Source organism: Triticum urartu, chromosome 7A (assembly GCF_056163025.1).
Source record: "Triticum urartu cultivar PI428250 chromosome 7A, HENAU_Tu73, whole genome shotgun sequence".
NCBI classification, from domain to species: Eukaryota; Viridiplantae; Streptophyta; class Magnoliopsida; order Poales; family Poaceae; genus Triticum; species Triticum urartu.
Genome location: NC_141879.1, coordinates 752,851,121 through 752,868,340, shown reverse-complemented (window position 1 = coordinate 752,868,340; position 17,220 = coordinate 752,851,121). Strand labels below are relative to the sequence as shown.

The following is a 17,220-nucleotide window of genomic DNA, read 5'->3' as shown; positions in this document are numbered from 1 at the left end:
CCTCGATGTAAAAATAGCTTGTTGCCAGAAACAAGATTCACTTTCCATGTATCATGTATGGTAGTGTTCGTAGCTGCCAAATGGGTCAAGTGACTAGTATATCTATATAGGAATTTTCTGTCTGTCGCATTTTACGACAAACTATCTCTTTTTTTAGAATTTGCGACAAACTATCGACCAAACGCACAGGTCTTGATAGCCACAGCGCATCTGGGCTGGCCCATTTAACATATTCCTTCGTTCCAGTTTTAAGAACCTTCTAGATTCCTGTCCGGTTTTGGGAACCATCTAGAAGGAAGAGGCGGTGTGGCGGTAGCAGTGTGTCGTGACCATAATGGCATATATCTTGGAAGCTCGACGCTTGTCATTGATGGCATCGACGATCCTGCTACAATTGAGGCGATGGCATGCCGGGAAGCACTATGTCTAGCTGAGGACCTACAGAGGTGCTACAATTCATTGTAGCCTCTGATTCAAGACAGGTGATACGTGACATTAAACAGGGGACACAAGGCAGATATGGAGCGATTATAAATGAGACGTCAGCTCGAGCATTACCTTTCGATTGTAATTTCATTTTTGAGAGTCGCGCTAGTAACTATGAAGCAAATAGTTTAGCTAGATTTGCTATTTCTCTAGTCCTGGGCGTCATTTTTGGTTTGGTCAACCACATGATGAGAACTAACTCTATACCACACGTTGTGGTTATTGATGAATAAAGTCTGGCTTTTACCCCTAAAAAAAATCTAGAAGGTTCCTGAACCGAATTAAGTTTCTTTTATGGGTTTTCTCGGTTTATTTTGTTTTTCTTTTCCTCTTTTTTCATTTTTCTTTTTTTTTTTCATTTCTGTTTCTTTCTATTTTAAAAACTTGTCAATTTTCAAATATTAAAATGTGTATCTTTATCCAATTCTTTTGGAATTTGCATTTTTTGCTGTCATGTTTGGTAAAAAATGTTTGGAAATTTGAAAATTGTTCATTTTCACCCCACAATATATTCATATTTCTAAATTTTGTACAGAAATAACGAAAAATGTTCAAATTCTTAAAAACAAACATTCTTTCAAAACTTAGGAACTTCAAATTTTCTGCACCTTTTAAAAAATCAGATTCACAATTTTTATTGTTCAATAAATGCTCTCATTTTCATTTTTTTTACCATTTTCAAAACATGTTGGTGACTTCATAAAAAAGTGCACAATTCCAAAACATATATAGGATTCACAAATTGTTCGTGAATTTTTAAAAATGTTCGCATTATTTTTTGGGGGGAGTTTCCAAAATTTTCCAATTTAAAAAATCATTGTATTCAATAAATTATCTGAGAAAAATAATTGTTGACAGATTAAAAAATGTTCACATTTTCAATTGTTCTTAAGAATTTCATAAAATCTTTCCAGTTTCAAAGTTGTTCATAAATCATTTAAAAACAATGGATGCATTTCCAAAAATTTATTCACAAATATGAGGGTGTTCGTGTTTCAAAAAATATATTTTTTCAAAAAATGCGTCTGAAATTTATATAAATCAGATCTACCACTGTTGTTTTTTCTTAATAACAAACAGATCTGTATAGATCTTTGGGGGTGGGTCAGTATAAATCGCCCTGAAATTACATAACCAACTATTAAGATATGTTTTTTGTATTTATAACAAACTAGTAAGAAAACTATCATCACCACTTTAGACAGTATAAAATAAAACTGGACTACATAAATCTCGGTAATTCGATTGATGCCTTTTGATGAGACAAATAAGCAATGTGCTACAATAAAGTTAACCTGGTCATGTGTTGGATGTACGGATCGACCAAATAAGCAAGAACGTGAACATATCTTAGACATGTCCAAATATGAAAGTAATTAATTTCACTGTGGTCACATTGCTCTATCAGTGACTTAATATATGGGGCAATGCTTTGAAAATGTGGAAGAAACTGCAAGTGATCATTTTACTTCACACTAGACTACGCATATATTCTAAATCTACGAACGACTGCATCAGGGAAAAACAGAGCAAGCTGGTCATGACTGCAATTACTAACAAACACCAAAACTATCGTGTGGAGGAGTTACCAATGTTTGAAATTACTGAAGAATGCCAAAGCAATGAGGTCATTATCACAAGAGACTTTGTGCAATAAACGAAAAGTACCCGGGTGGTCGCAAGAGAGGGAATTTGTCTCATCCCGGCCAAGTCTATCGTATATTTCCTTTTCACAGCGTTGATTAGCTCGACAGCATGGAAGAATCAGTACGGAAACTAGTGGTGGTAAAAATGGATGAAAGGTGTCCAAGTGGTTGATTAAGGAGACGAACGAATACAAAATTTTATAACAAACAAAGGATGGAGCTAGGCTCAAGATGATTCAGTTTCCTTGTGTAAAGCACACATCAGCTAGTGACTGAATTGTCCAAATCACGCATGCTAGGTGGAGGTATTGCGAATAGGTACTGATGTTTGGACAATTCAATCACTTTCTCTACCAGTCTAATTGCAACAATATGATTCTCACTGACGTCAGACGCATATCGAAAACGAACAATTAATTAACATTTTCGTATACAGAGCAGGATGCAGGGAATCGGCATGAGGAAATTTACAAAACCCGCTGCTTACCTTCAGAGGAAATTTAAACATAGAAGCACTTGTCCCTGTTTATCTTCAGAGGAAATTAGCAGTTTACCTTCAGAGGAATCAGCACGAGGAAATTTATAAAGCAATACTACTCCCTGAACAGAGCAACCCGACATGCACAAATTAAACTGTACTCCCCTCCAATCCAAAATGCAAAATGCAAAATGCAGCACAAGCAGCTCCCCAGTCCCCACTCTACTCTTCTCTTCTCCTAAAAATATCAACACAGCGAGCTATCCTAACAGCAGCTACAGTCGACTGCATAAATCCAGTCCGCCCAAACACCCGACCGTACATGACTCAATCTGACCCTCATTGCTATTATGTTCACATATTCTTCCTTCAGGTTACAACACGCAGATATAAATCACAAATAGTCTCCTAGTCTCCATGCAGCTACAATATTAATTGTTTCCTCGATCACAAAAGCTTACTAGTTACTAGTGTCAATAGTAATAGTATAAGATACACGACACTCGTCTTTATCTGATAGTATATGACAACACAGATTTTAGCCTTTGGCTGGCCCTTTCATTGCCATGAAGGACCTGCGTTGCATCCACGTGCACGCACGCAATTTGGTGTTACCAAGCTGAGCACTAGGGTGAAGACCATCAACAGGGCCGCCTAGCTTGTCTTCCTCGCACCTGCACACATCAAGATTTAAACTGGATAAGATACTGTATATGACTATGCATGCATGCATGCATCCAGTTGAGTTGGGTTTAAGCCTTTATCATCAATCATATGATATATCACAGCCAATGAGTCAATAGGCAATACCAACACATTGTTAAATAGGTTTATCAATCAACTTAGTTTCTTTCCAAATAATCTACACATTCACCAAGGGATTAAAAGATTTCTGAGCAGTATCATTAAAAGTAAGAATGAGTTAACCATTCATCATTTGATTTTTCCACTGTTACTCATTTGATATTTGGTTTTATATCTCTCAAGGATGGAAATAGCCACATTAAATGTTAACACATGCAAAAAGAAGATGAACTGGTGATGACATTCCTCAAAAAGGAAGTAGTGATGACTTATGATTGTCTATCTAGATGTATTAAACGAGAACATATACTAAACAGTATGACTATGATTGTCTATCTAGCATTGATATTCGAGCATCCACGGGCGAAACATAAAAATATAAGGTAACTACTGCACAGTATATTACCTCGCGCATAGAAACTGTTGAAAGAAAGACATGAACTAATATTACGGGCTTCACAAAGTTTCCTTGATTGCATTGAGTTAAGTTGAACCATGTAGACACTGTCCTTCACACATAAAAATATTTCATCAGTATCCTCAACATATCCGCGTATAAATTTCAACCATACATTCTCTCCTTCAACAAGAGGAGGCAACCCAAGAATATAATATGTGTCAATGGTCTTCCACAGCTCTCAGGTGGCAATACAATGACAATTGATGTTCCTCTGCCACATTTGAATGTTATGGTAATGTTGAGACATCCTGGCGACACCAACTGTGCCATCCTCAGTCTGGATGATCTGATGGCTGTAGGAATGATTCCTATTGGGAGGCCCCTCGAGCACATCAAGGTTCTGCGGATCCAAATCAAACGCAAGTATACCCTCCTTCACATACTTAAATGACCAATAAACGAGATTACCAACTAGGGTACTAATATAACCGCCAAAACAATCTCGATAGTGAACCTCTGCTTCGATGAGATCGGCCCATGTGTCGGTCTCGGAAGAATAAACAGAGGCAAGGGATCGACCATCCGTAGTGAACACACAAGCAGCAAGACCACCTTTAAGAGGGTGAGTGGCAACCCCCGTGCACATGCCCCCAGTCACGGGCAGCGCAGAGCACTGCTCCATAGACGTAGACGCACTTGAACTCGGGTGGAATTGACACACAGTGCAGATTACCGGCAATGGGGTCACACACGAGGACCTCCGTGCGCAACCGGTGTAAGATGAGGACAAGGCCGTTGCGGCACCCGAGCAGCCAGCCCAACAAGTCGCCGATTGGCATTCTGAGCCGCCCATCAGGGATGTGGTCTGGAGCATGTAGGACCGAAGTGAATTTGATTTTATCGCCGTGACGGAAGAAGACGCCGGGGAGGGGCGGGTGCCGGTGTTGTGCATAGAAGCAGCGGAGGAATCTAGAGTCGGTGACGAGGCCTTGCCAGTGCTTGCAAACGGTGGAGATGCGCGGGAGGCATCTAGATGTTGGTTTTGAACGTGTAGCCGACGATAGTTGCGATCGAAACTGTAGACAGAGAAAACTACTTTTTGTGGTGCGTTGACTTGCATCTTTTCGTTTATTTTCTCTAGTATATGAAGGAGCGATACAGGCGTTCCCGCGTCTGTTTGACACGAGAAATAATAAAAATAACGTGATGGTTATGTTATTATCTCTCAACGCTTCAGGGAAAATAAGATATTATAGGCGTGTCAGTGTACCGTAGTTCACAAAGAAAAAGATACGGGAAACGGGTATTTCATTAATCTCATCGGAGAAACAAAATTACAAGGTCCCGTAAAGAAAACAAATGCGCTCCGTGGCCTACTAGCGCGGCCACCCTGACTGTGGCGATTGCGGTCTCCTGGTTCCCGGGGCGACTACTCCCGCGGGTTGCTCCGCGGGACACCTCCGATTAAGCTGTGTGGTCGTTTTTGTCGCCTTCGCTTCGCGTTCTCCATGCATGATGATGATGATGCGTGTGTGGGCGGCGGCAGAGCCCGTGTCCTCGTCGGTACACGCGCCGCAAGTAGCGTGGCCTTAGCGATGGCCGCGCCCGCCCTCGCCGTCGTGCCTCGTCGGTCTTGGCGGCGTTGGAGTAGTTGGAGTTGGGGTAGCATGGGTCGCGCTCGGCTGACTTCTCGACGACCTGTTGCTTCATCGAGGTGTTCAAGGGGCTACGCCTTGTGGAAGTAATAGTTTGGAGAGACCGGCGTCACCGTAAAAACCGACACGCGCTCACATTGGCGTGGCCGGGGGTGGTTGGCGCCTCATCTCGGCTAGACGCCAAGTATTTGGCGGTCCACCAAGACAAAGACGCCGCCTCATGGGGCCGTGGAAAAGTGACGTTGTGGAGGCCGTGTTGCTTTGGCTGGTGTTACATGAAAGGGAGACCTGTACGCCAGCGACGCCATGGACCTGTTCGCCATAATGGGTGCGCCCCTCGAAGGATGGCAAAGTCTTGGGCTGCATCATTGTGAGCTCTAGTTCCGCCACGTTGTCTTTCCCAAGAAACAAGACATCAGACCTGTGCACCATGATCGAAACGCGATGGACCTATGCGCCATAATGGGTGCGCCTCTCGAAGGAGGGCAAAGTCTTGGGCTACATCGCCGCGGGCTCCGGTTCCGCCATGGCATCTCCTCCGGGAAGCAAGACACTAGACATGTGCATCACGATCGGAACACCATGAACCTGTGCACCGGAGAGACCCGTTCGTTGTGACCTGTGCATCGTGACCTGTTCGGCAAGACTTGTGCCTTGTGACCTATTCGCCGGGGACATATAGAGCGCCATGGTAGAGCACTGGGGCTGGCGATTGGGCAGCGTCGGTGGCGAGCTCTGGCTGCTCCAAAGTCATCTCCAACCAAGAACATGGCACCTGAAAGTGAAAGGCTTGGCGTAGACAAACTCCGACGATGTCGATGCCGATGCCGCCGAGGTTCCTTGAGCGTAGATGGATGAACGCCGGCCTCCTCCTCTCCGTGTATGCCGGCGTGGATGCCCGCGTTCTTGGTCCGGCCGGCGAGAGTTCTTCGGAGAGCTTCTTGCGTCGCGCCGGACGCCTGGTGCTGAGTTTCTTCGTTGGTGGGTCGATCTGTTTCTGCCTACCTCGGGCCTCGCGAGACTAGCCTTGTGTCTCTATATTTCTAGGCAGAGAGAAGGGGCGCTGGCTGCGTAGGAGCCACGCCACGGCCGTTCGGCCGTTCCGATTTTCTCGTACGAGCTCGACCGATTCGGCTGCTCCCATCTTCTTGTTCAAGGGCTAGGCCGTTCTTATCTGCTCTTGGCGTCCTTATCTCCTCCACTGGCTTTCTTAGCGCCTACACCTGTTTTAGTAGTAAGAGAAAATGTGTGTACAAACATGCATGTTACCCAAGTATTACGGGTACTCGGAGAAGTATAATACGCGCTGGCCAGTGCGCCGGTACACGGGTATTCAGAACTGATGCGCGGACGTTCAGGTATATGTACGAGTCGACGAGACGTCAATGGGAACTGCTCCGGACCTCTACAACTGCAAGGTTAGCTAGCTACATGATCAAATACGTAGAGTGGTGTAGCTCATACTATGCATGTAATCATAGGTATATGCTAGTTGGTACGTGGGCAAACTCAACATGCATGCATACACCGGCTAGCACGTAAATACTTAGCAATTCACCCATACAAAGATGACCACCCATCAAATAACGTGTGCAACGTCAAAAAAAAAATGTGTGCACGTACAAAATTAGAAAAAAAAGGTGCACACCTCCCTTGATCAAACATGCATCCACGTAACCTGCATTAACACTCAAAAGAAGAAAACTCCAAATAGTTAATTTAGATTAGTCACATACTAAAAAAGAAATCATGGATCCATGACCTTTTTTATTACTATTGAAAGAATTTAACTTCTCTCGTGTGGTACAAATTCACATCGAACAAATGCCCCCTCGCCAAGTTGAGTTCGAGCACGGAGTGATCAAACTTGACTTGGTGAAAATGTTCGACCGATGGGCGCAATTTACTTGCAGCCTTGGTGTTTTTTTAATTTAAAGATAACGCGGGTAGATCCTTCCGCTTTCTGAGACAGCTTGTTGGGCCATGTAGCTTCTATGGCGCCGATCAACGAAGCGATCTCAGCTTACCTCCATTCTGCAGCTCAATACCATGCCACATTTTGGAGAAATTTTATCGACCTAGTCGCGACCGCCTAGCTGTTGCGGTGTCAGCCGACTAGATCGAAGGGTTTCACAGATTCATGCTAGCCGCACTGGCGCATTACACTGCTCCCGTGATCTTCCAGTGATGATGTTGGTGAGGCGTCAGTAGATCTCCAAAATTCTAGAGCCTCTGCACAATTTTTGAGGGTCTTCACTGCAACTATCAATGAACTCTTGGGCTTTTGTGGAAACATAGAATAGGCAGCTTACAACCAGTGGACACGTCAAACTAACACATCGCTGTTAGTTTAAAAAAAACACATTTCTGTTACAAACAATTAGGTAGTTGTTGTCACCCTCGTGCGATGGAATTGACCCCTATGGTCATCGGTTCTAGCTCGACGCCAGTCTTTGTTGTCATTTTGGCCATTACCTGTAGCTGGTCAGATGGCTTTGTATCATATGATGTGGTTCAAGAAGGTGTGGACAACTCGCTCTAAGCTCGTACGAGAAAATTCGCAGTGCGTTGGGATCAATCCAAATAAACCCTGACATGCATTGCTCCAAAAAGTGGGCCCATGAACAAATGTATACCACCCGTATCTCCTGCCTAAAATACTTATCCTCTCACCCGTAAGCTAAACCTCCCACGGTCATGTGGCCATACCCCTTTGAGCAATAGTCACAATAGTCATTGTTGTGATTGCGGGTCAAATTTTCCTGAGTCTTAATAATCTTTAATTCTCCTTTGAATAATCCTTGCATACGTCCTTTGATGTCTGTTGCTATTGAGGGTAGAAATCTTCAATCTTCCACGGGAAACCAGGTTGGAAATGATTGCTGAGTGTAAGGGTTACTTCCACAAAGGGTAGAAAACAGGCCTCCACAATTTTTCTACACATTTTCTTGGACTCTTCCTGATTTCTCTTTGAGTTCGGTTGAATTTTCCTGACTTTTCGGCATTTAGTGGCAACTGTCTTTTGTGATTTCTCCAAATTTCTCGAGTTTTTTTGTCTCGCCTGCAATTTTTCACTAGCTCCAAGAGTACAACCACTGGACAGAACAAATTAGCAAATCTGTCTCCCTCGTGCGGTGTGGAATTGACCCCTGTGGTCGGTCATTGGTCCTTCCCTAACGCCGGTGTTTGTTATCGTTTTGGTCCTTTGCTACGGTAAGCAGATCGGACACCTTTGCATCATATGTACGTTGTGATTCCCGAAGGCGTGGACATCAGGCTCTGGCTAGTCGAGAGAAGATTCTTCGTACCACGTGTATCATTCCAATTAAACCTCACGTGCATTGCTCCAAAAAATGGGCCCGAGAATGCGTGGATACCACCCAGATGTGCGTGTAAATTCTGCTGTACTCAAGCAGGAGTAGAAAAGTCTAGTCTCGATAGTGAAACTCTGGGAATTGACACATGATAGGAAGGTGCCTGGTCCCATTGGGAGCACTGCGATGGACTAGCTCCCTTCTTTCTCCAGCTCACATGGTTTGCTGTGCCTGCACGTCTGGACACACAATAATATAAAACGTGTTTTCATTTCACCATGATTCTCAGTTACGCATGAAACAAATGAATATAATATCAGTCTAGTAATAAGATTCTGCTTATGTTTATCACAAATCAGATTTTAACACCCTGGCAGGCAAACTAACTACTGAACCAACTTGCTGAAACATCAAGACAAACAGCAGCAGCAGTCAAAACCGACTGTAACAGAGAAATGAAGCTGATATAATGAATAGTTACATGTTAGCTGGGGTTAGGCATCTCCAAAGCGGACCCTCAAACCTTTATTATATGTCTGGATCACTTTTGTCATCTAACGGAGATATGTATATGTCCGCTTAGTAGTCCACGCTATTCACAAAGTTTTGCACTTGACCAACACAAAGCCTCATCGTAGTCCTCCTCTCTCTCTCTCTCTCTCTCTCTCTCTCTCTCTCTCTCTCTCATGTCCGCGAACCACGTCCCACATGTCCGTGAACCACGTCCGGACATAAAAACGTACATATACCAGAGACATTTGTGGGTCCGTTTTGGAGATGCCCTTACAGCCTTACTAACTGGGTTTTTTAAATGTTATTCTAGGGATTTGCTCCATCTTCCGCCACTTTGGATGTCCGAGTGTTTGATAAGACCTAAATTGACTGGGCAGTGTTGGAATCATATGGATGTTCGCGCATGCCATGACGTGCAACAAATTGAGGGAAGTGATGTGCTCCATGTTGCGTGGTAAGGCACCCTAGTCACATTAAGAAATCGACAAAACAAAGAATTCCACCAAAGGAATAAGCAAACGTTCGAAAAACATCATCAGTGACGCACTCAACACACGCCACGAGTATCTGACATCCCCATCGATGACAGGAATCCATGCCATGCACCCTTTCTGACATACCTTCGCCTTCCCGCACCACACCAGCGAGAATATGGCAAGATTCTTCTTCGTCTTACCGGTTTTTTCCTGTTCACCCGCACGGCACAACTTTATGAGAGTGGATTTTTGCTCCAGGGTGTCGGCGCACCCGGTTATCCAGGACGTCTATTTCAAATGTGATTCATAGGGATATGTGCCGCGTACTATGACAATCTTTGGGTTAGCAGGCCTACGCGAATAGTAAGGTCGGAGAATAAAGATAATTTCAGAAATGGATCTGGGCCTATTAGGTCACTGTTGGTGTGAGACAAGATTCCACACCACCGCATGCTTCTTGGTGAGAGAGGAATGCCATGCAGGAGGGTATGCCACATCTCGTCAGTTTTCGTGTGCGAGTGTGGTTGTCCTGTCAGGTCATTTTTTTCTGGTGGAAGATCCACATAATTTTATCATGATCACAATATAACCCAAAAAAAGTACGGGGTGTTACACATGTGGTCATGCCCCCTTGAGCCATACTCATAATGGTCAGTGTTGTGGTTGCGGGTCTGATTTTCCTGAGTCTTAATGATCTTTAATTCTCCTTTGAAATATCCGTGCTTACGTCCTTTGATATTTGTTTCTCTTGAGAGGAGAAATGTTTAATATTCTAGAGGAAACTAGGCTGGGAATGATCGCTGAGTAGAAGGGTTGTTTTCCACAAAGGGTCGAAAAGAGGCATCCACAAATTTTTTTCACATTCTCTTGGACTCTTCCTTATTTCTCTCCGACTTTGTGTGAATTTTTCCTGACTTTTCGACATTTCACGGCACCAATTTTTCTGTGATTTCTCCAAAGTTCTCAAGCTTTTCATCTCCACTGTAATTCTTCACTAACTCCCAGCGTACAACCATTGGACACAAAAAATTAGCAATTTGTTGTTACAGACAATCAGGTAGACGGTGTCACCCTGGTGTGGTGGAATTGACCCCTATAGTTGGTCATCGTTCCTCGCCTAACACCGGGGGTCTCATAATGTTACACAAAGATGAATCCGATATGTCACAGTAAATCTTTTATTTGCCTTTTATTTCATCAGTAGTACCCATATCATCTTACAATATTATTTTCATACAGAGATTAAAGGCGAGTACACGGCTTTTCCATGCCACAAATACAATGAGCGGGGCACCTAAATGATTCACCCTTGGATATGGGCTTTAACATGTCCACAACCTTAATAATCACTACAAAGAGCAACCTATATATTACAATCATTCCACATAGAATTGCAAAGTCCACCCATTTTGAGTGCCCCATTTCTGTCTCAAAAAACTTACTTATCACTTGTTCACCAGTTATTGTTTTCTCACCAACTCCTGTGTTGTTTTGGAACACCAAACCTAAGAACTCATTCTTGTAAAATCCCTGAAGTGCATACTTCTGGAAAGATATGTAGAACATTGGGTACTTCCATACTATCTTTGGCAGTTTACTAGGTATTTGGAAGAACCCACAATTGAGCAACATGATAACTTGTATTCCAGCACCTGTGATGATGCCCATCAGAAAATCTGGCACAATAGCAGCTACGGTCATCATAAGGCCTTCAACTAGCATTGTGCACGAACAAAGGACAAGCGTAAAATATACGAAATGGTCTGCTCTTCTCTTTAGACCAGACAGGTAGTAGGCTATTGCACCAGGTAATACAGCAATAAGGAAAAGATATGGTGTGGCTGACAACCAATTGGAGATTACAAATGCTGATACACCATAATGCCCGTTTAGCCGCTCTCTCCTGAATATCTGGGGTACCATAAACAAGACTACAAGTGAGAGGAACCCAATTCAATTTTATACTATTTAATGAATGTGCACATCGCTTTCATGAACTCCTCACCTCAAGTAGTGAGAAACTTTGAATGCTACTTGGAAAACTATATCTAACTCGACGATAACCCGCACATTGCTGCGGGGATTTGATGCATTATGTTTTGAGTGAAAATAAAATAGATTTATATATTATATTTGATATTATATAGTTATATATAGAACATAAGTAGAATTTCTCACGCATGCTAAGAGAGATAAAATTAGTGTGATTGATGAGGTGGCACATTGGGATATGTGCATGTTTAGAGAAAATATAAATGTTGTTTTTCATGCATGTTAAGAAAGATATAATTAGTTAGATTGATAATGTGGGTGTTGACTGGCATATATCCATGTTAAGAGAATTGAGATAGTGGGGATCAACTATTTAGGTATATATGATTTGTTGTAAAAGATATGCGACTTATATGGGGATATAAATAGCATGTGCCATTACATTTATGTTGCTGGGTAGAAACATCTGCCGCCTCATACAGTTAATTAAAAAGGGTAAAAATCCCAGAGTAACAGCTAGAAAATCAGAACCAAACTTTTGGTGACAACAAAGTAAACACATATAACCTATATATATATATATTAGTGAATTCCAGGGTAGTTCTTTTTTTATTTTAGTCAAATATAAGATTCTATGATAATATACAATGTAGAGCAGGCAAATTTGCAATTTTCTACTTGGGCATTTTTCTATTAATGTATTTCAGATATGTTGGTAGGTAATTTCACGCTCGACTTCACTTGAGTCCATATAATACATATTTTTGTATTTGTCTTGTGCCAGCTTCACAATTAATAAAGTAATATACTGGGTATGTAGATAGCAATAAATCAGATGATTAACCTACTATTTGAAAAACCTGATTGACATTCAACAACTTCGTTTTGGACGCCAAGAAGTAAATAAATCTAGGATATTTTATTAATTCTGGAAATCACTCCTACTAGGTTACTGTGGTTGACGTAATTTTATATGTCACTTCCTGATCAAACTAGGTTGATAAGTTTTTATCCATTATACCAGCCTGTGATGTTTTTGCACAGTCAAATTTACTAAACCATCAGTGTTTTCCTATTTTCTTCCTGCACAAAATTGGTGTCATATATATAGAGTTAAACATAAAAGGTTGATACCTTCATCTCCTCCACAAAGGAAGGGAATCCTCCAATTGCCATTAATGTTAGAAGGCCGCTGGTGAACATTAGCATTGATGATCTGGACTGAAACAGCGGAGCAATAAACTTTAGTCGCTTTTCCAATTAGCCTAGTGCATATGTGACAACAATAACACAAGATCTAATCATTAACTTACACGAATAGAATCGTATCCATATCCAAAATTGTAATATATGGTACCAAGGCATAGACTAATGGAAATATAGATGCCAAGACGTAGCCAGTAGTATCCGACGTCTCTGTACATGTTCACGAACGATCTTCTGGTGAGTACAAACACCTTTGTCACAAAACTGGCTTGGTTTCTTCTGATCATCACTCCGCCCTGGGTTAGCAAGCCAAATAATATCATATCTCATCTCACGTAGATAACATATCCATGAAAAGTTTAAACAAATTAAATACCGAATAACACTAACCGTTTCATTTATGTCGTGCATTTCCTTTTTGGCATTTTCAGAAGTATTGGAGGATTTGTAGGCATTTACCAGAACTTCTATTGCTTCATCTGCTGGAGATGGCTTGGACGATATTGTTCTTTCTCCACTTTCCTGTATGTTAATTACCATGTCAATAAAATGTTGTTTTGCATGAATTAAATTATCTCAGTCATACTATAGTATCATGCACGACGCGGTAGTAGGCCTATATGGACAAGTATTTCATTCTAATTTAAATATATATTTCCCTAATTCCATACCTTTAATGATTGAAGCATAATAAGTGGATGATTGTATAAATCTTACATACCAATTCAAAATCTCTGTTGATTGTCCTCAGGAAATGATCTGAAGGATTTCTCATTGGTGGGCAAGGGTAGCCATTTGATGCGAAGAACTGCAAATATAATGTATTGTGCATGAAAATTCTTAGCAAACTAAATTTATAATCATCCGTCTCATCGTAGTAGTACAAAAGGAAAGGAAGACGTCAATTACCTCATTGGCATTGGTGGCCGGGCCAAAGTAAATTGTCTGTCCGGAGGCAAGCAAGCAGAGGCCATGAAAGATCTCGAAAACCTCGTTGCATGGCTGGTGCACTACAGCCACAATGGTCATGCCCTCCCTGGCAGCGAGGTCGGCTATGCGGTTCATCACATGGAAGGAGGCGGCGCTGTCTAGCCCGCTGGTAGGCTCGTCCAGGAATAGCAGCCGAGGCCTCGTGAGGATCTCGAGGCAGATGCTCAGACGCTTCCGCTGCCCGCCGCTGATGCCCTTAGTATTGCGCCCGCCGATGCGCGTCTCCAGGGCGCTGGTGAGCCCCATCTCCTGGATGGCTTCATCGGCGCGGGCCAGCTTATCGTCAAGCAGCATGGTGTCAGACAGCTGGATCTGTGCCGAGTAGTAGATGGCCTCACGCACCGTGAGTGTGGCCATCAGCATGTTCTCTTGCGTCACATATGCCTGAATTGATCATTTCATGTTATTAATCTATCTTCTTATTGTGCATTTGAAATTAAGGTTAAAATCTTACCGAGGTTCCGAAGGTGAGCCTCTGTCTCTGGCCATTTATCCGAATATCTCCTTTACTTCTCAGGTTCTTGTCCAGTCTCCCTGTGTATATACATTGATCGAGACAGCTCCTATTAATAAAACAGAATCTCTAATAGAACTGGCAATATGTTAAAGTTCCAAAAATTGCAATTGAATGTCAGTTAGGTTTGAGAATTAATCAGAAGAATATTTTTTGTTTTCAAGAAGGCATTCTGTTTTCTGTTTGCAACTTCTCTGTTTCAATATGTTTTTACATTCCGATGTCAAGTATGTCACTCATATATCCATGAATATTGATTCAGGCATGTTAAGTGACCGCTGGCGCATATTATATCTTAGAATTCATGTCAAGGTGTGTGTGTGTGTGGGGGGGGGGGGGGGGGGGGGGAGGCAACCTTATGGGAACGTGAACACGTCGCTCTTTTGAAACTATAAAACACAAGGTAAACTGTACTATTTGACATGTTAATTACTGGTAGCAGCTTGGATATACTATTCGGATCAACGGACATGTTTAAGGCTTCTAGCAGAAATTTTTAGCTGAATTTCTGCTGCAATATTAATATGTTAGCAACTGTAAGTGAGTGTGCCAAATCTAGCAATAAATAGGGTTACCGGCCAAGGTGTCGAGCAGTGTGGTCTTGCCACACCCGGAGGGTCCCATGATGGCCAGCACTTGGCCGGGTCGCGCGCTGCCGCTGACGCCGTGCAGAATGGTGGCCCTGCCGTCGACCGCCGTCACCCACACGTCCTCCCACGTTATGCACACGCTGCCATAGCGAGCGGCGTCCTCCGGGCGGCCTTCACGATGATCGATGTCGTAAAACTCGGAATGAATTCCGCGGCTGCTACCCATGGCGCTTTCCACCTCGGCGGCCGGTGGTTCCGGCGGCTCTAGCTCCCCTGTGACGGTGGCAGCTGAAGGACCCCACCGCGGCTGTGACTGGCTCGGCGTCGGTGCCCAGCGTGGTAGCAGCGAGGTCGCCATGCTGATGCTGAAAGATACTCCCTGCTTGTACAACGGGTCCTACTGCCGCAAGCTTCTTCCCTTTGTTTCTATCTAGAGGATTCAAACCCTTATGCCTATGTGTTTAGGCCTTTACGCTTGGGCTCAACCAATGGTGATATAAATAGTGCCTTTTGTCGTGCCTGTGTGTGTGTGTGTGTGTGTCACTAAGTAAGCACTTCTGTTAAAAAAAAGGAATAGTAAAAGTAAGCACTGTGAGTCAAGCACAACGTCCAAACTACCACGTGGAGTCAAGAACTTTTCCAGTGGCGATGGTGAGATGCGTCTTGCAGAGCACCAGACATCTGCACGTTGTGTTCTGGACTGATGTATTGTGTATTGTAGTTGAGCACCAGAGCGCCAGAGCACGGCAGGCGACCAATGTATTGTAGTTTTGCTCTGGACTAGGTATGCGTGGTGGAAATTGCAGAGTGTGGAGGAAGAAGAACGCCATGGGCGCGAGCGCCAGACACCCGGTTCACCGGTCGAAATCTCCTCGTTGCTCTCCTCCGGATGCCCACGACGGACCGGCCTGAAGAGGTCTTTGCCCGCGACGGACCGGCCTGAAGAAAATTGTACGCGGCTTCATCATTTACTTGTGTTTCACTTATATCTTCAGAGTAAAATTTGTTGTTTTACACTAGCTTTATTATTTGCTCTATATAGGTTAAACAATGTGAGAGGTCATGACTTTGCCAGTACTAGGGAATTATGAGTGGATGCTACCTATTTCCTTTGAATATAAGATGATTTTTCAAGCTAAAGATAATAGCTAATGTTGGTTTTTGACCGCTCGAACAAATCACCCAGGAGCTGATGTACGTACGTGCAAAACTTTGGAGGCTGATTTCTCCAAAAAAAAAATGTTCCAAGGAATGCATGGATACCACACAGGTCTCCGTCTAAATTTCTGCTCCTCTCTTTCCAAAAATGTGGTCACCGGTAATTTGGCCATGCCCCTCTTAATTTCTGTCGTTCCCTCTCCATGCTGCACTCAAGCAGGAGTAGAAAAGTCTAGTCCGAGCAACGTGAGTCTCGACAGAGAAATGCAGGGAACTGGCACACGATAGGAAGGGGTCTTGCCTCCTCGGGAGCACTGCGATGGTACTATCAGTTGTTAGCTTTAATCTTGATTCATGTATCTGCATAGTTTGCTTTTCGTTATGCATGTAGCAAGTCTAGGAAGTAGCTAGTCCGGCGAAGCTTCAGAGAAGTTGGGATGCCAACGGCAGCATGAGGTTGCGGTGCTGCGTGTGGCGGCAAAGTCGTGTGAGTGGCCAAGCGCTTGGACGGGCTGAAGCAAGACCGGCTGGTTGGACAGATGACTACGTTGGAGCCCAGAAGCATCAGTGTGCCAGGTCGTGTGGCCGTTCAAATAAGTTGTACGTGGGCTTGCATGTAGCTAGGTTAGTTAGTGCATGGATTAGGAGATATGCTCAGGAAACTCCCCTCCCCTCCCCTCCCGCGATGCTCCCTCGGGCGTCCGGGGGACAACCCTAGCGCCGCCGTCACCGCCCCCCCACCCCCCTTCTCTCTCTCCTCCCTCGCCGCCGCCAAGGGGCACGAGCGGGCGAAGCCCGGTCGTCGCCGGCGGCGGCGGGGCCATCTCGTCTCCTTGCGCGAGGGGTGCGGCACGGGCCTGAACTCGCCGGTGGGGATGCTGCGCTCGTGCCGGGCGTAGCGGTGCGGCGGCGCTCCGGAGTAGGCCAGCGACGGCGGCGTGGCATCGAGCGACAGGCGGCATGGTGGTGGTGCAGGCCGGCGGGTGGCGGCGGCGGCT

General features: G+C 43.9%; 1 protein-coding gene and 1 pseudogene across 4 annotated transcripts; both read right to left on the bottom strand.

Annotated features, from left to right (window-relative positions):
- Window positions 1-3,264: 3,264 nt before the first annotated feature.
- LOC147962842 (uncharacterized) lies at window positions 3,265-5,901 on the bottom strand (annotated as a pseudogene).
- A 5,040-nt stretch (window positions 5,902-10,941) lies between these two features.
- LOC147962841 (ABC transporter G family member 1-like) lies at window positions 10,942-15,521 on the bottom strand. Of its 4 annotated transcripts, XM_087536647.1 has the most exons (9): window positions 15,050-15,521; window positions 14,415-14,494; window positions 13,880-14,344; window positions 13,692-13,778; window positions 13,361-13,492; window positions 13,078-13,266; window positions 12,899-12,985; window positions 11,650-11,683; window positions 10,942-11,448 (listed from the first exon to the last, which is right to left on the bottom strand). In XM_087536647.1, the coding sequence occupies exons 1-9, from the start codon at window positions 15,420-15,422 to the stop codon at window positions 11,015-11,017; spliced, it is 1,881 nt and encodes a 626-aa protein (XP_087392773.1). In that variant the 5' UTR covers window positions 15,423-15,521; the 3' UTR covers window positions 10,942-11,014. The 4 variants fall into 4 exon arrangements, with proteins under 4 accessions (XP_087392773.1, XP_087392772.1, XP_087392775.1 ...); XM_087536646.1 differs by having other exon boundaries at window positions 10,942-11,683; XM_087536649.1 differs by lacking the exon at window positions 11,650-11,683 and having other exon boundaries at window positions 11,318-11,448.
- Window positions 15,522-17,220: the final 1,699 nt, after the last annotated feature.

Excerpts from the sequence above, each read along its gene's own strand:
- LOC147962841 (XM_087536646.1), bottom strand. The coding sequence starts at position 15,422 with ATGGCGACCTCGCTGCTACCACGCTGGGCACCGACGCCGAGCCAGTCA. Across the intron at positions 13,267-13,360 it reads TGCACGACATAAATGAAACG|GGCGGAGTGATGATCAGAAG; the intron begins GTTAGTGTTATT and ends TTGCTAACCCAG. Across the intron at positions 11,684-12,898 it reads CCTTTGTGGAGGAGATGAAG|ATATTCAGGAGAGAGCGGCT; the intron begins GTATCAACCTTT and ends ATGGTACCCCAG.